Source organism: Taurulus bubalis (assembly GCF_910589615.1).
Source record: "Taurulus bubalis genome assembly, chromosome: 8".
Lineage (NCBI taxonomy): Eukaryota > Metazoa > Chordata > Actinopteri > Perciformes > Cottidae > Taurulus > Taurulus bubalis.
This window is the reverse complement of record NC_136596.1, coordinates 21,209,297-21,230,310: the sequence shown is the minus strand read 5'-3', so window position 1 is coordinate 21,230,310 and position 21,014 is coordinate 21,209,297. Positions and strand designations below refer to the sequence as shown.

Here is a 21,014-nt window from a genome sequence, read left to right as displayed (position 1 = left end):
CACGTTTTCAAGAGACAGAAATGTGAACGCATATCAAGGCACTATTTTCACACTAAGTGCAAAAATCAAAAGGTTGACTGTCAGAGGCCAAGCACTTGAAGGAACCTATTATTGAGCACAATGTCCTGCACTTCATCGTCAATTTAGATGCTGTACTTAACATGAAATGTGATCAATCCTACTGTGAAAGCGTGGCCATTAATCTGGCAGCTTGTTGGCTTTTATGAGGCCTTTTAACACAGATTATCTACAGTTGTTACATTGATTGACAGCACTTAAGGAGCTGCAATGTGAGGAATGAATGGCATACTTTGAGTTAAAGGATATCATTAGATCTAGATTTTCCAAACTGGATCAATGTGCCCCTTTATTTGATTTTTTACCACTAAAGTAAATTCAGGGTAAGCCACGCCCATGCACTTCCAGCCTCACAATAATGAGAACAAGCAGCAGCCCTGCATTGATACAGGATTTTTGATGCTGGATGAGATATTGATATTTGGAAGCTTAAGAAAAAATCTGTTGATGCTGTGTTTTTCAGTGTAGATTTATTTTATACATAAACACGTAACATACTCAAAGGGATCCTTTAAATCTGTTTTGTTTTTTGCAATAGCTCAACATCTTGAAAAATACACCTATGTGCTTGCTTGCACAGCATTAGATAAGATTGAAAGGCTCGCGGCCAGTTTATCTTAGTCTATGAAAAACTGTAACCGGGGAAACAACTAGTCTGGCTTTGTCCAAATATGCAATGAATACATCTGCACACAAGTATTGTGGACCTCATCGGCCAGCAGTTGGCAGAGACTAGTATTTATTTTAAAAGTACAAGATTATGGGCATCTTTAATTGCTATGATTATGTATATCATATATTCGATTATAATGGGTGTAACACTAACTACATGCAGGGGTTGTTTGTGTGCAGTGAATTTATTTTTGGTGTGCTGGTTGGTTGAGTTTTATTGAAACTACAGTACTGTATTCCTGAACTTCGTCCATAAAAGAAAACTATTCTTTTGAAGGATTTAGTGGGGAAATACTGTTTAGGTTGCTGGTTATTTATTTTGTCAAATGTTTGATTAGTTGTGAACACGTTTTCTCTGAGGAATTGAAACATATCTAATTTGAGTACAAATACAGAAAGAGTACGATCACGTCTGCATTAATACATTTTCAAGTGACGGCCATGTTTCTTGTGTTGCTTTCGGAGGTACAGGAGATAAAAACAAACACACAATGGTTAAAGATTGAATTAAATATCCCCGAACGTTGACTAGACCAGGTGTATGCGAGTGTGTCTGCATCCTTTTTGAGTCCGCGATGTATGTGTGTCTTTGTGTGGGAGAGCACTGTGAGTGTATGAGGAAGGAGAGCACTCCTTGTAACATAAGAGAAGACTGATGAAATACTCTTATGCTTTCCTAAACTTAACCAACAAACCAAACTTTTCCTTCCCCCCCCACCCCAATCAATCACTTTCAATCAATTCAATCCAGGAGGAAACCTGTTCGGGAAAGCGATGCTCCTCCTTGTGAAACCTGAGAACAAAAGCTGTCTATATGCTGAGCAGAGAGATGATTATCAGGCTGACGTGGTTTGGGCCACCTGCCAGCACTACACTGTAAAAACGCACATTTCTTCCCCATTAAAGTCCCTCTCAGATACGAGAGCTGGAGGCAGCGTTTAGGCATGTCTTCTCTGCATACACAAGCATCCCTGAGCATTTAAGCCGCCCCGTTTTGTCATCATGTCATTGCGTCCGCTTCGGTGATTGGCAGCTTCAAGTGGTTGCAGATGAAAGCGGGCCCCCCATGCTAATGAATAGGCCTCTGATTGCAGAGCTGCTCGCTCTCTGAATTACAGCGTCGCCCACCTAATGAGCAGATACACTGCAGTGCCCCTCGTCTCTGGGTATTCACATTTCTCTCCTTCATACTGATGAGCTCGTCCCTGTACAACAGTCAACAAAACCTCTGTGGAAGATTGCAATGTGAGCCATCTTCATCAGTGCCCTCCTCCTCCTCCTCAAGTTTATTTCAGATGCTGCCATATGCTTCTTGTTTTGTTGCCCCCCCTCCCCCCTCCCCGCTTCACTTGAGGATAGTATTTGACTGAGTTGATGATGGCATGCAATGTAGTGAATGGCAGATGAGCATGATGAAATCACAGTTTCAACTCTTGAATAAAAGAATATGGATAAAACATTTTAGGAATAGCTCATGAGCTCATTATTAATAAAGATGTATATCTGCACCACCAAATTGACAATATATAGGTATATCTAAGGACAGAAAGGATTTCTTTGTGTACTGTATGACTTTATTAGGCATACAATAATCAACAGGAAACACAAGTTATCAGCTATATCAATGCAGGCGATACACAACTTTGTATTTTACTATCTCCCGATGAGATAATCACTTTAGGAAATGTACAAAAATATTGGAGTGAGTCTCATGTCTCCCATCCATAGGGGTATACTTGTTTTATTTAAAACCTGCCACTTGACATCATCGCCACAACATGCAAGCTACAGCTGATAAAATCTACGAGCAATATGCAGCCAACAAATCAACGGTTGAAGGCTAGAAATGAGAGTACTGCTTTTATCTGACTGTCTGAATAAAAGGCCCATTGTTTTTAATATTACAAAGGATCTTGAAGAACAAACTCAAGACATTTCGGTCAATGTTTAGTTTTTCAATTAGTTGTAAACTTGACTTGTGCATCAGAGAATTTTAGTTGTTTTTTCTCGTTTTCTGGTTTGTTCTCAACAAAATAAATGTGGCATCCAGCTTCAAAAGGCATTGTTTTGCTGTTTTCCGTCAACAGCAGCTGCCTATCTCTGAAAGCTCTTTAAAGTAAAGATAGATAGATAAATAGATAGATAGGTAGATAGATAGATAGATAGATAGATAGATAGATATATAAATAGATAGATAGATAGATACTTTATTCATCACCAAGGGGAAATTTGTTTGTCGTAATAGCAGCTTACAGACACAAAAATAGGGGATGAAATATGCTCAATATGTACAACGAAACAGCAGAGAATATTAATTTAGGAATATCGTATCTAAATGTAATGTCATCCATCAGCTGTTTCGTGAGCAACTTAAGCTCCTTTCCCACAAAAAGGGGACTAAATGTGTTATTCATAACTGGATATCTGAGGCTTCAGGGCCACGTCAACAAACAACAGTGGGAGGGTTAACACGACATGCGTGAACAATTTTAGGTGAAACTTTCTTTCTTTAGGCAAACTGGAATTTACTTTGCGGCTCAGGGTGCTATGTTTAAATGGGGATATTGCACAGGCCTAGCATTTAACCCTGCTATAAAAGCTCCCCACAGCTGGATTTAGTATCAAGTTTCCAAACAAAGCCAAAACAAAGCAAAATTAATTTATTTCACTCCGGACTATGGGCCAGTACATAGTGTGCTATAGAAAGTCTGAGAAATAAACAAAGAAACGTTCTTTCATGTGTGAACTATGACTCTTACAGTAGCACACGAGAGAAGGAGGAGGGCTGACGAAAAGCAAGGAAATAGCTGAAACATATGATTCACTTCACCCAGGCTGACGGCCAACCGTGCACTATGCAAAAATAAACACAGGACTCCATAGCAGGTTCCCAGAATGTGTTTATATTGGGCTTTTGAAATATCACAGCACTTCAGTTTGATTTGTAAGAAGCTGGAGCCGGATCTTAATCACTCTCTTGAGGAGGAAGAATTGCCTGTTTGCTGTATATTGGGAACTTAAGGTGACGCTACCGTACAACACAGTGGAAGACTGGTATTCTGGTGAAAAGAGATGCTTTTCATTACTATTTAGCTCAACAAGAAAACATATAAACAGTGGTTTTAGTAGTAACACCAACATGTAAAAAAAAGTATTTACAAGTAAAAGCCCTGCATTACAAATGTTCCTATTAGCATTGAAATATACAGTCATTAAAGGTAAAACAAAAAAAAAGTACTCATCATGCAGAATCCCTAATTTAAATATCATGTTTATTAAAGCTTTTGAATTTCACCAAGGGATCAATAATGCATCATCCATCCACCCGTTATCTTTGTCTGCGTATCCAGGGCCAGGTTGTGGGGTATTCCAAACGTCCCCCTCCCCGGCAAGGCCTTCCAGCTCTTCCTCGGTTACCCAGAGGCCTTCCAGCTCTTCCTCGGTTACCCAGAGGCCTTCCCAGGCCAAACAAGATGTATAAACCCTCCAGCGTGTTTTGGGTCTACGCCGAGGCCACTTATCAGTTGAACATGCGCGAAAAACCTTGAAAGGGAGGCATCTGAGAGACATCCTGGTCACATGCCTAAAACCACCTCAGATGGCCCCGTTCGAACCGGAGGAGAATCGGCTCTACTTTGAGCTCCACTTTGAGCCCAGCTACTCAACAAAGGAAGCTAATTTTGGCCTTTTTTATCCTCTGTCTCATTCTTTCAGTCACTATACCCAAAGCTCAAGGCCATGGGGGTTGAAACATATCCTACCCATGAAAAGCACCAACAGAATTGGGGACAAGGGACAGACCTGGAAAAGTGGTTGACTTTGTGTCGAGCACATGAACACAGCTCTCACTTTGGTGATGCAAGGACAGGATGGCTCAGAGCAACGGCCTTGGTGCCTTGGTCATAAGCCTTCTCCAGGTCCACAAAACACAGAGACTGGGTGGGCAAACTCCCATGAATAAACTTCCAAGGGAGGCTGAGCAGATGTGATACCCTGATAATACCCCTTTTTAAAAGTGCCACTCCACAAGCACTCTCCCAAAGAGGCAGCTCAGGGGTTTCCGGAAACAGCAGATGGGTACCGACAGAAAAACTCTAAAAACAACAATAAGTAATTTTAGAAGTACATTTTAGAAGTAAATGTAGTCCATATATCTGTGATATAGATCTCACAGCAGAATGTTTAAATGTGTTGCATTACAAACATTAGCATGTTTTGTGGGGAATGTGGAAATTAGATACTAGTGGCTGTTTAAATGTTTTATATAATCTAACATAATTAGAACAAGGTGATCGATTATCAAGCTGTGGTCTTTATGCTAAGTCTACTCTTCATTACTGACAAAAAAAGGAATAAGCACCAAGTGAGTACGCGACACTTCTGAGGTAGTATAACAAAGATTTGATGAATTGAAATCACTTGCTATAAGATGCACTAATCAGGATCTTATATTAATGTTGAATCAAAGGAACCGTTTGGTAATGATGAACCAATTATAATCATGCAATTCTGCAGCTCCACTGTTTTTTCTCATTCTCATTAACTAATTGTTTGGGCTTTAAGGTTTCAAAAACCTGATTTCAGATACTGTTTTGAGTGTGTGGCTATCGTGTTTATCAAGAAATAAGCTAAAAACACAAATATCAGGGGTTCGTGGAGACCAAGTTAAAGCTACAGAAAACGATTCAGGGTTTGAATTTTAAATATAAGTATTGGGCTATAATTTGGGCACCTTGTGTATCATCTTTGGGCCAACATTAATTTATGCTGCTTTTCTATGACACTATGAATGCACATGCTGTATATTAACAAATAAAAAAATACAAAGGGCTATAATGACACAGCCTTACATGTAATTAACAATTGTGATTTAACTCAGTCTTTAAATGAGTGAGCCTTTTTATTATTGAACCTCTAGCATCAGTGCACAGGTAGATTTCATTCTCTGTCAGCCTTATTTATTCTGGACACGTGTTGTGTATAATACAGTATGTAGCATAGACAATATGTTGTTGCAGTATGTTTTTTTTACCACAAGGCGGCGGTACATCCATGCAGCATCCTAGCAGGTTAACGAGATGAACGCAGAGGCAACACGTGGAAATAGGCTCTCACAGACACTTGAGAGGCATAACATTTGTGTGATCATGATAGATATTTAAAAAAAGATATGATATTAATATGGAATGATATATTCTGCAGTATTTTTTTAAATAATAATATTGCAAGAGCTGTTTGCATTGTCACACACATCGATATGTTGTTATGCAATTCAGCACAATAGCCCAGCAATCAACCGGACCAATACAGGAAATATTACTTTTCTATTGTTGAGACTTTGTTGGACTTGATTGAACTTCATTGTTGACTGCTGAACAAAGTCACGGTATTCTCGTTATTGTGTCAGAAGCCTGAGAGGTGATACATTCTCTACTCACATTACAAAGAATGTAATTAAACCTGAAATTACATCCCTCTTTTATTTTCTATTAAAGTCTTGATTTGATCATGTGGATAATCTTAGGAGCTTGGAGATCATTGTCGTCCTTTTTCAGTGTTTTTTTTTGTGTGTGTGCGTGTGTGTGTGTGTGTGTGTGTGTGTGTGTGTGTGTGTGTGTGTGTGTGTGTGTGTGTGTGTGTGTGAGGCGGGGTTGAGGTTGGTGTATGTGTTACTGTATGTTCAGAAAGTCACAATGCACAGGTGTTCTTATCCGTGCTCAAGTCAACATGCAGGTAACTTAGAAATTAGAAATATTTTGAAGCATGTTGTCTTCAGTATCCTGTTATTTAGGGTTTGTCAGACTTTTACTGTTTTGTACATTTTTGACACGTGCATATAAGATGGTTTATGTAGCATTAAACCTGTGTTGTTCCCAGATTTAACACACTAAAACAATATACTTACAAAAACCACATGTTTTTCATTTTGAGGCTATTTAACGTAGTGGAAATATTCCCTTGGATCAAACACTGGAGTTACATGTGAATTTTCAGCATTAATGATAATGAAGGTTATTGAAATGACTTCTGCACACACATATAAGTGTACATTTGTGTCTTTATTTTGGAGGCCAAATGCATGTGAACAGTGAACAGTAACCATGTTCAATCAGACATATAACATCTCAGTTATTAAGAAAAGACTGTACGAGATTTACAAACAAAGGCAAACGTCCTAGCACATGGGACGTCGTTACATTTCTTTTCTATATCATAGTTGGTTTTGGCACAGTTTTCATTTCCACCATAGTTGTCTGGCTGTCGTTGGTTCCAATCTAGAAAGTTGGCTGCAGATCCATCAGACCACAACCATGTTCCTTCTTTGTGAATGTCACTGAGTCCGATCCAGGTGAACTCCTCAGTAATGTCAGAGTTCTTGATCAGGGCTTTAACAAAACGGTGCTCCTCCAGACTGTGGATGGACACACAGTGGAGCTCTGCATCAACCCAGGCCATGTGATTGCTGACATACTTGTAGCAGTGGTTGTTGAAATTGATCCAGAAATCGGGACAGTTGACTTGCAGTAGCGCCTCAGTGTAGTTGACTTCACCAGAAGGAGCCACGGCGCCCAGAGCCAGACCAAACAAGAAGAGGATCAGGAGCATGTTGATGTCTCTCTCTGTCAAAGGAGCAGGATGAGGGTTATTGTGTTTGTTGGAGTTGATCTGCACCGTTGGATGGGATCGAGTCCGTGATAGAGACAAATGACAGGCTGCTCCCTTTATGGGGTCACTAACAGGCGGACCGCGGTCCGGTTCCGGACCCAGACGCCGTTGTCTCTGGACCCTGGACCGAAAAACATTTTTTATTACCTCATGTGATCCTACTTGACCAATCACATGTGTGTATTCCTATAAGCGACTCGAGTGAGTTATTTCACTTGGCGCTCCAAAAAGATAAATGTGGACAGCTTAACCAGAGCCTTGAACCAAGAATGGACAAACTGTTATATGTTTATTATTCCCACAACCAGTTCAAAAGCAGTATGTCTCATGTTCAGCGATATTAAAAGCAGCGATGTGAAGCGCCACTACGAGACAAAGCACGGATCTGTGGAGCAAACGGACCGAGCCCCAAGCCCCCCAGCGCCTGATTTTAGAGAAAAAAAAGTCTCTTTTAAAAAAACTTAAACTTTATTATCGCCGCAATCACAACGTTTATTAACTTAATTTAATCTCTGCAATACTGTAACCCGTGTGAGAAGATACATATGGTTTAAAAAATTAAAGTAACTGTTAAGTTTAAGTACTTACCTAACTGTGAACTTACTTCGGCGACTGTAACGTTTCACTAAACTCGTGATAAGTATCTCTTAACAAAGTCGGATTTCACTAACTAACACATCCACGTAACCGTAAGGCTTGTGGGAGTATTATAAACCCCCTATTTGTACCTGAAAAGTCACAAAACGGCCGTGGTGGCCGAGGGCTGAGGCTTCCCTGACTGGTGGATGTTTCTACATCCGGGTCATAGCGCATAAGCAGAAGCTCTTGCAAATTTTAAATCCCAGCATGCCTCAAACAGACAATGTTTTTCCATAAAACGCGCTTCACGCCCATCAAGCAGCAACAAGTGTACATGGCCCTGGGTTACTAATATATTAACTTGCTTAATCAATCTAATAAAACATTCCCTGTTAAAATCAGTAGTTGGTGGATTAAACACAGATACCGACCCACAGTGTAGAATAAATTCAGAATTTATTGCAGGGACAAAGTTCAATGAAGATGGTAAGCGGTTGAGGAGGAGCAGCGGAGGCGGAGCCTCAAGCGCAGGCTTCCAGGAACTGTTTTAACGCAGTTCGTTAAACAGGTAACAGACGACAGAGAAAACTTCTCCACTCTGACACTGATGATACATTTGTCTTTATTAATATAAGTAGTAGTTTAAAACCATTTAATCAACTGAAAACATACGATAATTTTCATCGATATTTTAAGTGCATTTTTATTGGAATGTAGAAAATCCACGCCCCACCACTGACTGAGAGGCATGTGACTAAACCAGGTCAGTGTCACAGTGTGATCTAACCCTACAGAGAGAATAATGCTCAACAGAGGAATTTGACAAGACAGTAACAACAGCAAGAGAGGGCCGAGCGATAGTTGACACTTTTCAAATGTACAACAAAAAAGTGTGTTTCTGTCTGTGTGTGTGATTGTGAATATAATCCAGGTTTCTAGTTCAGCCACAGCTACGCCCTGCATTTCTCAGGGGTCTTCACTTTCTTTTCATTCTGTCCCTCCATTGTTCCGGCTTCCTCCCACCGGGCTGTCCTCCGGTGAAGCCGGTGTCTCGCCTCGCTGTGTGCATTGTGTCCACACTAAATGGGATCACTGTGGAGACAGCAGGGTGCTTGTTTCCAGTCCTGCTAGCCACGCCAGTTTGTCCTCCCGGTTTCACCATACAGGTCAGATCAACGCCCGCGGAGGTTGATGGCACTGATGCCAAATATAACTCATTCTGTGTGCTACATAGTAGTGCAGATAATAGGCTACACCGATGCTTTACAGCACAATGACGGTGACTCATGGTCAAAGTTGTATATTTTCCATCTTCTACATTTGGTCCAATGTAAAAGGAACAAGGTTTAAATGCACCTGTACACCAATACACATGTTTTATTCGTCCGGAAAAGATTAACCCCCACCCCCAAGATAAGAGGGTATTTGTATTATGTTCTTGATTTTCTTTCTTTTTGATAATAAAGTTACATTTGAAATATATTTAAATGACAGCAGATTTAGTTTTACTGTTCAATTGAAGTGTCTAAATGCACAGCTGCTGTTTTCAAACCTCCAATCCGGCAGATTTTGACACTAACTTGTTTAGTTTATGTGGACCAGTTATTTTGTTTCATTCCTCTACCCGGTGTTAAATTGCATCCTCCTTCTTGTTGCTGTGGGATTGGACACACCGACAGTGGCTCCGCCCCAACAAAGAGAGTTGCGCAGACAAACTCACCTGTGAAATCGGGTTCAGTAACAAACAACAGTCACTCGCACCATCAGGGTCGAAACCTGAACGAGCAGCACAGCACAAGACCTCCTGAAGAACCGAGAGCTATGTAAGTACTATGTTGTCTTTCTCCTGTGCTTTTACTCATCAAATAACAGCTTAATGTCATCGAATGAGCAACTAAAGAGGAAGCAGATGAGGTTCACAGTTATAAGACACAGATAGATGCCTTGAAATCAAATATATCCTCTATATTGTTTGGTATACTTTTTAGATAACCTGCAAACAAAAACTGAAACATAGGGTTATGTATTTAGCACCGAGCCTCTGTTTGACATCACTGTCCCACAAAGAGACACAAAATAACTACAAAGACATGCACAACCGCTGCAGTGAGCTGCAGAGAGATGCAAAAGAATGCAATGTTTTGTTCCCTCTTTGAGCACTTTGTCTGGTTTGAAAGTTTATTGAAAGTTCATTCTTGACCTTTTTCCCTGTTCATTCATGATTCAACACATTTTCAATTTCATCAATTAATCAAAAGCGTGCTTGAAGGTCTGTGACATTGTCCTGCTCATCGACACGGTGCTTCTGATCCTATTCTGTAATCATAGATAAGCCGACATGTAACTTCCTAAAAGCACTGAATAAACATTCATCTTAACCTTCTGCAGCGGACAACATGGCCTCCCCCCTCTCTGTGCGCAGCTACTCGGTGCGTCAGCCCTCCTTCTCCAGCATGTCCGTCAGGGACAGCGGACGCAGCATCCGCTCCAAGCCCTCCGTCTCTGTCGGCACGCTGTCTCTGTCCCGCTCCGTCTCAATGGGCAACGGTCTCAACATGCTGGGCGCCAGCCTCTCCTTCAACGGCCTCGGTATCGCCGCGAGCGATAAGGAGGCCATGCAAAGCCTGAACGACCGGCTGGCCAACTACCTGGATAAGGTGCGCTCGCTGGAGAGGTCCAACGCTGAACTGGAGGTGAAGATCAAGAAGATCATGCTCGAGAAGGCTCCAAAGGGGCACGACATCGAGGGGATGATGGCCCAGGCACACGCCATCGGGCAGGAGGTCAGTGAAGTGGAGATCAAATTCAAGAGCTCACTTAACAGGGAGCAACTGATTGCACCTCAGTGATGTTGATTGGCTTTATTGTGTTCGCTTTTGTATCCACACACCTGCAATCATATTGTAATGCACTACTTTACAGCACCATGAAGAGGTAAAATAAAAAAAATAAAGACGTTGAAGACGGGGATGAGAGTAGTGCAACACTCATGCAGCCAGATATATTTGGATGTTCATGGAGATTTTATGAAGAGCTTGTTTTATTCTATAAATCTGCACGCTCACATTATAAAAAGCACATGGTCTCAAGTCCTTGATGCCAGATCTTCATTAATTAACTTCCCATCATGCATCCCGCTCAGGTGAGAAAGAAGACGTTGGAGAACGCCCGCGTCATGCTGGAGATTGATAACGCCAAACTGGCGGCCGATGACTTCAGAGTCAAGTGAGTGTCACACAGTGGTTGCTTTCTTTTACTTGCCTGCGAGTGTTCACATGCGAGCGCCAGACTGCAAAGCAATGCGAATAAATTACCTTTATGTCAGGCTGTGAAATAAGAGGCCCATTCCCACGGTGCCCAGGCAGCCGTGGGAGATGAAGATGGCCATCAGGCAGCGCAGGATGTGATAGATTGTGCAGGTCAGAGAGACATCATCAGTTTCAGAAGTCCAGAGTCGGCATTCACCCACCCACTGCTGGTGTTTTTCACATTGTGTTGATGGTATGTTCTGTGGCTTGGTGTGAGGGAGTGATACATCAGCCTGCAGTCATTTATGGTGTTGGCATCAACATGCAGATCGTTGCGTGAGTTTGCGTGGTATTTTTCACACGTGTGCATCCACTCTGGAGTTATTCCACGAGCGGTTTTATGTGTCCGCTGTCCGTTTGCGCAATGTGTTGCATTACCCCCAGATTGTGCCTCTCATTTTCACGCCTTATCAATCAATGGTAGAGTAATACAATTTCAAGGTACTTGTACTTTACTTAAGTGTTTTCATGTCATGCTACTTTCAAGAAACTATTATAGTAGCAACAAAATGTTATATATAAATATTATTTTTAACACTTTACACTATTACTTTTAATAAAGTATTTTACAGTGGGATAATAATACAGTTACTTAAGTAAACAAAAGGAGAACATTTTTAATTTGCTTTGGCCTGAAAAATACTGAAAATAAGCCTTTAAATTTAGGCTACAGAGATAAGCATCTGATTTAAAAGATCTTAAGGGAAAACAATCCTGGTGGGCGTTTAATCACTTCTTATTGAATGAATGGATAAAGGCTATAAAATGTGATACAAAAGAAAGCCAGCTAGTATGCAAGAACGCTGGAATTACCTTTCACTCATTAGTATGAACTACTTTTTTTCATTTTGATGATTCAGCATACAAACTTAACCGTTTTGGCAGCCACCTTTGATTGGATTATGATGAATCACACCTTACAAAAAGGGTTAATAATCATTTAAATGTTGCAGCCAATAGAATACTTTTAGAGGATGCTCAATATTGGATTAAATTACCTTTTCTAAAGTCTGCAGGGATTTCTTTAAAACTGTAATCAATATGTAATGAAAACACATAAGAGGCACAAACTGGGACGAGCGTTGCACATGTGTGCTGATGACCTTCCTCCCTCCCATCTGTATCCTCCACTGCGTTTCTTCTGCAGATGGGAGGCAGAGGCCATCTTGTGCCAGTCGGTGGAGAGGGACTGTCACGCTCTGAAGAGGGCAAAGTCTGACCACGAACAAATCATCGCCGCTCTGCGAGGAGACCTGGACGGCCTGAAGGAGGAGCTCTACTTCCTGAAGAAGAATCACGACGAGGTGAGATCCTCGCCGAGGTGAAGGTCACGTCAAGACATGATCAATGAGGGTTCTCCTCGTCAAGATAATCACTTTCCAAGTTATCAAGTGCAGTCTTGTTTACATGTTTGTTGGATGTCTTTGAAGCACGGCGGGTTTACTGAGCTGCATGAAAACCAGTTTCCTGCATCTCGATAGGATTAATATCCAAAAACAAAACGGAGTTGTAAAACATTCCAATAATTTTTCTGTCAGCAACACAATGGCAGAAGGTTTAACTGTATTCAGAAGTTGAAACATAATCATTTTAAGTGTGCGGACACCCCCCCTCTCTTTGTAGCCATGGTGCTTCCAGAGAGTAAGACAACACCTGTGTAAACAGACAAGGAGCATTTGAGCCCATCCAGCCACAGGGATTGTGTGTGTTTGGACACTAAGGCGTGGTGTCCAGGATGTGGACCGCAAACTTGACTGAAGAGTTTGTTTTTTGTTTTGAATATTTATCTTGCACATGCAGAGGTGATACAAATGAAATATATATATAACAAAGGAGGAGTTCAAATCCACCGCAGCACAGCACAAACTGGTTGGACATAATGTATCTAACAAAGAGAGAAACAAAATGAAATAGTGTACGAAATACACATTACTTACACTATGCTATGACCACTCAAGCATTTGTACTTGCATACAAAATCCTGCATAAATACTGATATAATTTGGCATTACTACTACCGCAGCATTAAACACTGCTTTTCCTTTTCCCTCTTTAAATGATCACAGGAGATGAATTTAATGAAGTCTCGTCTGGGCAACGAGCAAGTGAGCGTCGAGGTGGATGCGGTTCATGGTCCGGATCTGGGAGCCATCATGGCTGAGCTCAGGGTCCAGTACGAGGGCATCGCTCGCAAGAACAAGGAGGAGTCCGAGGCCTGGTACCTCAAGAAGGTCCGTTGCTGCACGAATTCGTCATTTTTCTGGCTTTATTACGTGCCTGTTTTGTGGAATTCTGTAGGCTACATGCTCAATATTACCATACGGATGTCTACAGTTGGAAGCGGTGCAGTCGGAGGTCAAAGAAAACAACGAGGCTTTGCGTTGTGCCCAAAGTGAGCTCAGTGAGAGACGCCGTTTCCTGCAGGCTCTGGAGGTCGAACTCGACAGTCTTCGGAAGCAGGTACAGTACTGCACTAACAGACAGTAACAGACGGCGCGAGGGCGTAGTCTGATCGTGTGATCCTCCGTCCCTCATCACATATTTCTCCAGGGATAACACTTTAACTTCTAAGTAAAATAACAAAAAGCTTCAGGAAAGAGTATTTTTCTTTGCAGCGAGGAATCAAGAGTCATGTTAATTCCTCTACTTCTTAGGAGCTCAGGCCCATCCTAACCGCTTCTCTTTTGAACACGTCATCAATAGATAACAGCTGCTTTCTCCTGGTCAACAAAGAGCCTTTAGTGGCACAATGCAAGCAGCAATTTCATTGTGCTCCAATAATCAATCAGTGTGACAAGGCATAGAGCCAAACGAGCCAATGTTTTGTCTGTGTCTCCCATGTAAGTACAGGTTAAACGAGCATATTTAGAGCCGTGCTGTGGAGGCAAATATAGCTCATTGATGTTTGCCAAATAGAGAGCACACAGTATTGAATGCAGGGATATTATGGCGCCGACAGCCTTAAGTATCTCCAGAGGAGTGGTGAGGGGGTTGTGAATGGATGAGCTCAACAGGTAAACAAAGCAATAAATGGACGATGAAAATGTACATCGTCCGACAGCGGTGACACTTCTGTGAACCTGATGGAAGAATATTATGTATAATACACCGAGCTTTGTGCGAGCAGTCAGAGTTAAAAAGGAGCCCTGCGGAGCTTTCTTGTAAACAGATGTTTTTATTCAGTGTTGGCCACCAAAACGCATCTGTGCGTGTCCCTGTATTTCTTCCACATAGAACATTTGAAAGGCTCATTTTGTTTTAAGTACATTAAAACCAGCACTGTTTACATGTGTATTAGTGTGCAGTCTTCCTAATCACCGTCTTTGTTGGGGCCTTTTTGGGGGAACCTTTTATTGTTAACAATGCAGCTGTTGCATCTTGACTACACTACTAGTTAAAACTGCACTGAAAAATATATTTGTATAATAATGCAGAGTTCCGGTCAGCTCTAGGGAGGGTTTTAGCAACTTTCAGCTCCAAGTTTTGGTTTCACGCCCTGCAACTGTACCATTTTGCTGCGGCGCTTTCATCTGCATCAATTCCAGCTCCATAAACCTGGTAAATCCGCAGAATGTTTCCTGTAGAGCAGCAGACAGCGTTAGCGACAGGGTGAACTTTAAAGCATTTTTTTTCTCACTAGTTGGTGCAGACCAAAACAGAGCTGAAAAGAGTGAATATATCTGCTCAATTACATTTCCCATACAATCTTAAAAAGATATTCGCTGCTTGTCCTGCTACCCATAAAGTATGATAGTGTGTTTTCCTGTAATTAACTTAAGGAAATGTTTCCAGTCTTTATGTTAAGTTGAACAAAAAGCTAAGAAAGCATCCTCTACAAAGAGAACAAACGTAAATGTATTCTTCACTTTATATTATTTTGTAATGTAGGACTGTAGAGTACGACTGGTTATTACCGGTCGCTGATCATTACCTGTGTGTTCTGCTGACAGGCAGGTGTGTTGGAGGGGAACCTGGGAGAAACGGGGCACAAGTATTCTGTGGAGATGGACCGTCTTCAGGCCACACTGACCCATCTGGAGGACGAGCTGTCTCAGCTACGTTTGGACATGCAGCGCAACAAGACCGACTACGAACAGCTGCTGCGCATCAAACAGAACCTGGAGATGGAGATCGCCACCTACAGGAGGCTGCTGGAGGGAGAGGAAACGTGAGTGAGGGCCAAAATTCTACCATCAATACTTAAAAACTATAGTTTTATAACAACATATGCTTAAGAGCATTTGTACGGTTTTTTTCTTTGAGTAGTGCTAATATCCCAACAAAGTGTTTTTGTTAGTTATTTGCGACTCATAAAAGGCTTTAAGAATAACTAATATTGGACTTTATTTACACACTATATGTAGTTATCCTGAATATGAATGTATTGTACACGCCATATGAAATAGTTTGACATTTGGGGATTTACAGTACACTTTCTTGCAGAGAGTTGGATGAGAAGATGTATACCACTGTCCATAGAGGGTGCAATCAATCTTCTCATCTAACTCTCAGCAAGAAAGAGCGCAAACATAACTCCCATAACAAGGAACTATTTTCTTTTGTGTCCTACTTGCATATTATATATATTGAGTGAGCCTGGTATCAGCTTGCCCTCTTGGATACATTGTCCTGTTCTTTTGTTCTACAGGGTGAAAGAAATCCCTCCACCTCCTAAAAGTAAGTTCAGATTATCTGTATCTGGAAAAAAAAAGGTGACGAGTTAGTTTTTGTAGAATTGTTTTGTGGCTCTTCTCAGACAGGATCTGATATGTGTCAACACAAAACAGCACCAAACTGTGAAAGTTCGACATTCAATCCTTTCCATCTCTTTTGTATGTTTCGTCATAGTCGGTACACACCTGCATGCAGATTACTGACATTAGGTTACATTTGAAGGTCACTAATCCCCCCTCTCCTCCCCCCCCGGGAAATAATACTGATACTGACGTTTCGGTGGGAAACTAATACTTTGCTGTAAGACGTTGCATTGTTGTTAGATGACTGTTCATGTTACTTTTCAGTGCTGTTCCAGCAGACAAGAAAGATTAAGTATATCTTTTTTTGATTTAATTCTGTCACAGAAGAACCCGATATAAGGACAAGGAAGATAGTCAAAGTCGTCACCCAGACCATGATCAACGGCAAGGTGGTGGATGAGTCCAGCGAGGTGGAGCAGATCGAGGAGCGCAAAAAATGAGCTGAGAAGTTGATGTCTCTTAAACCCAAAGCCTGCCGACTGAGGTTCAAGTCTCAACACGACCTTCTTGATTAATGAAACAACCTCATTTGAGCCAACAAAAAAAGAATACTTAACTCAAGGTCCACTTACAACTGTAGTGGACCCCCCCCCCCACCGAGAATACAGCCAGCCTGGCTCTGTCCAACACGAGCAGCACATCTCAAAAGAAACATGTTACATCTGTTTTGTTTAACAGAAAAGAAAAACGAATAAAAAGTCTTTATGCTAAGCTAACCAGCTGCAGCTTCATATCTAGTGCACAGACATGAGACTTCATCAAGCTCTCGTCATGAAAGCAAATAGAGTATTTTCCTAAATCTCTAACTTTGTCCTTTAATACCGACTGAAGCTTCTCAAAAATATGTTGATCCTGCAACAGCATCTATATAAGTGAACAATAGTTTCACTGTGAAATAGTAATGGCCGTATTGTGTTGTGCTGTAGTTTTATTAGAAATGAACAAATCAACCAAAGCTGTACAGTGTCAATAAAAATGTTTCAAAATAAGAGTCCCTGTTCATTTAATTTGAGTTTAGCTCAAACAGAAACTTTGGCCGATACTCAAGGAACATAATAGGACGGAGCAACAAAGAAACATATTCTGCACCAACTACAAAAACCTGAACAGTTTCAGGTTACGGGCTTTTGTTTATGCGAGTGTTGCGTTTCAGTGAGTTTCTCTGTACACAAAAATTCAAGGAATTAAAGAATTGTTGGAACATAAAGTCTAAAAGTTGAGAATGAATGCTGACAAAGTGAAATAAGACGACCACAAAAAAGGACATAAGGTCCTACCGTACGGATTAAAGACCATCTTTCTGGGTCACTGTGATACAAGTTCAGACAATAAGACCACAGTTCAATAACAAAAGTTAAAAATGGTAAAGTAAAAAAATATATTTAAAAACAGTTCTACTTGGGATTTGGGCTCGAGATTTTTAGGGAAATCAACATTAAAGATTCTGGTGAAACTCTTTGAAACCAAATACACAATTTTTAAACAAGAATAAATAAGGAAGTTAGCGGCACTAGAATTATGAAGATTAAGAAAATGCTTAAAACAAGTTAATTGCCATGACAGTTGGAACTTCTCATCACCTTTAAAGAAAATGTAATAAAATAAAAATGCATCATATTTTACTAATTGTTTGTACGTTTTGAATGTAAAATCTTAATATGCAAAATAACTTCAAGACTTAAAAACACGCAGTGAAGTATAAAGTAAAATATGTCCCTATGCAATGGTTGCTATACACTTATGCAGTTTATATTAACAACAGTGTCAGATTCAACAGTTAGTGGGAGGGGATTTTTTAAACAATGGGTCCATCATTTCAGACAAAGGTAGACAGCAACAGCAGTAAACGGGAGACGTCTCAGTTTTAACTGTTGGAGATTTCTTTCCCCCAAGTTTTAGACACGTTTCCAGGTCCGTTTTAAATCAATGGTCACGTTAATATGAACATTAAAATGGGTTTTGCTTTTTGTAATTATACTTCCTGTTAAAAGATCTTCCCAGTGGAAGAGATGGGGCCATGATCTACAAGATTTGCCCTGGATAAAAGTTTATATGACATTAATAAGAAGATTCAGCAGTTTGAGTCAAATCAAGTGGACATGTTCCCATGTTACGGCCTTTAGTACAAAATTCCCACACGCAGGAAGTCTAACCTGTACAAGACTGTTTGAAAGATATTCACTGTCTAACTCAGTCTGCAGAAACCTCAAAGCAGAATGTGCAGGAGACGGTTAGAGCAAGGTGAGGAGGAATGACTAAAGAAGAAAGAAAAAAGAAACTTTCAATGTCCATATTATTTTAAGACAGAATTGAAAGAACGTGATTAAACTTAGATTGTCTGGCTAAATGATCAATCAGTACGTTAAGAGTCTGGGCAGCATCAAACGTAATGCTGAATAGTCAGACTGAACTAAAGACTGAGCAACTCCTCAAACCTTAATTTCCTCTCGTCTACTGAGATTCATTATATACTTAATAACCTCAAATGTCTCTATCCGTCCTAGCTAGGTTAATTGGGCTCATTCACTTGATTATTTTTAAAGCCCTTTCTAAGGATGACAAACTTCTTCTTTTTATGCAGTTGTTTGAATTGTTCAAAAGTTTATATTTTGATTGTAGCTCTGTGTTGCTTTTATGAAGGATTTCATTTATGGGTATTTATCTTCCATCTTTTTATGGGTGAAGAAAATAAACATTGACCCTGCATTGTTTATAGTCTATATTTCTGTTCCTTTTAAACCCCATTTTGCACAGAGGCCTTTCAGGTCTGGCAACCAAATGATAAAATGTACACAACCTGGGTTAAAAAAAGTGTTTTACCTCAAGCAGCTTGTTGTAATTTGGAGTTTAATGTTCTTTCCATCTCTTCACTGAAAATCATAGAACTCCAGTTTTGAAAGGTATTTTAAAAACATGGAAAGAGAAAACTCATTTACTGCAGTTTCTTGTCAGTGTGAATATACAACAGTCCGTCACTCCAGTGTGAAAAGTTTTACTACAATGCAGAAAGAAATAAACACATTCCCAGACTCACTGATAACGTCCAAGTCTTAATCGAATGCCTCGTCATCAACAGCGAAAATTATTTGTCAACTTGATGACAAACTTGTAAAAGTCCAAATATAGATGTTCCTTACAGAATTTTAAGAGTTCATTAACTTATTAACTGTCCCATGACGTCCTACGCAAGTTACAGCCAGACAGAGACAATGATTGTTTTGTTAAAGAGAAAGAAGAAATGTGACACACCCAACCTCTCCTTTCTTTCACTTAAACGCATCTTTAAATTGTAATCAGCAAACTTTGTGAAAAATAAAAAAGGAAACAAAATGTTCTGATTACAGAACATTGTATTCCTTTTTTTATTTTTAATAATGATAAAAATCCCTACTATCATTATTATGATGATTAATAGTCACATTACCAATACGATTGAGGCTTTTGTCATAATTAGTATTCTATTATAGGGACTGCTGCTGCTATTAGTTGTAATTTTTCCATCATTATTCTGTAGCTCCTCTCCTGTCACATTCAATGCATGTGATATAAATGATTGATATCATGATATGAATCATTTATGTCATATGCATTGAATGTGTTATAACTCTGCTATGTTGTTCATTCTGTACACATGACATATATATTGTACTTCTGTCCATCCTGGTAGAGGGATCCTCCTCTCTTATGTTCCCGAAGGTTTCTTCCCTTTTTGTACCCTGTTAAAGGTTTTTAGGGGAGTCGTTCCAATGCGAGGGTCCTTGGACAGAGGATGCCATATGGGCCGATTGTAAAGCCCTCTGAGGCAAATGTGTGCATTTGGGCTAAAAAAATAAAATTGAAGTGATACAATTCCAACAGTCAATTATTACATCGTAATCAATAAGCCATTCAGTGAATGTTTATGGAGCAATTTCAGGTCATTCATCTTGAGTTCTCAGATTAAGTCAAAGATCTCAGATTTGCTGGACATTTGAAATTCACATCGTTTCATGTATATCAATAGCCGTAGAGCAAAACCTCCATCTGAAAAAAAACTTGTTTTCTTGCAGAATGCTATTACAAATTACTAACAAAATGAACAGAAAAGAACACAACGTGCAGACAGGATAATTTCCTGGTTTTGCACTTTGGTCATCGATAGGCTGGGTATAATTACAAAATAAAACTGAATACAAAGCTCTGCCACTCATAAAAAGGAAAATCAACTGCCATGTCTTTTCTCTCATCCCATCAAGTCAGCGATCCACCACTTGAGGGTGCAAGAAGACAAACCAGACCATCTTACTCTCCGTTATAAATAAGACAATTCTTTAAAGGCTCAAGCCAAGTTCCCATGTTTTGTTTGCTACCTGCTGGTTAGAGTGACGGGGATTAGCCCAGAAGCTAAAACTATAGTAGGACATCCTCTAGGATTTAAAATAGACAGCAGCACAAGCGTTTTAACTCAAAGTTAATTTTATTACATTTAAACTGGCCAAGGAAATTAAAAAGTCCTACTCACCTCACATCAGAAATTCAGAGACGTCTCTGATTTTAGAAAAAAAACGAGCTGCTCATAGCAGATCTACTGTATACATTAAAATACAATTTTAAAAAGAGCAAACCACGCTGCAAAGCAATTAAGGCAGTGGGTTCAGATATAATTACATATGCTTTGAACCAGCAGCAATGCACACCTAAAAACCGCCGGGAAACCCGCTCTCAAAAGAAAGTCGAAACCAGCCGTGCCAAACTCGGACCACGCCACCAGCACGTGAACCAGCACGTGAACCAGGCCCAAGAGAAAGCCCGGAACTGTCTTTAAAGCAATTAGGCCACAGGTGCATACATTCATCGTGGAAATATAGGGGGCAGGAGGAATTAATAAGGGAAAAACATGATCTGCGAAAGAAATATAAAAGAACAAAAACAGTAGTGCCAATGGAGCTCCTCTTAAAAGGTCCAACGAATATAA

At 40.3% G+C, this 21,014-nt stretch overlaps 2 protein-coding genes across 2 annotated transcripts; one reads left to right on the top strand and one right to left on the bottom strand.

The window, feature by feature from the left end:
- Positions 1–6,882: 6,882 nt before the first annotated feature.
- Positions 6,883–7,356, bottom strand: LOC306740713 (lactose-binding lectin l-2-like; the record flags this gene model as incomplete). Its single annotated transcript, XM_079222942.1, has 1 exon — positions 6,883–7,356. The coding sequence occupies one exon, from the start codon at positions 7,354–7,356 to the stop codon at positions 6,883–6,885; it is 474 nt and encodes a 157-aa protein (XP_079079068.1).
- Positions 7,357–10,391: 3,035 nt separating this feature from the next.
- On the top strand, positions 10,392–16,977 carry krt1-c5 (keratin, type 1, gene c5; the record flags this gene model as incomplete). Its single annotated transcript, XM_079222731.1, has 8 exons — positions 10,392–10,778; positions 11,138–11,220; positions 12,451–12,607; positions 13,370–13,534; positions 13,602–13,763; positions 15,254–15,471; positions 15,952–15,980; positions 16,385–16,977. The coding sequence occupies 8 exons, from the start codon at positions 10,392–10,394 to the stop codon at positions 16,498–16,500; spliced, it is 1,317 nt and encodes a 438-aa protein (XP_079078857.1). The 3' UTR covers positions 16,501–16,977.
- Positions 16,978–21,014: the final 4,037 nt, after the last annotated feature.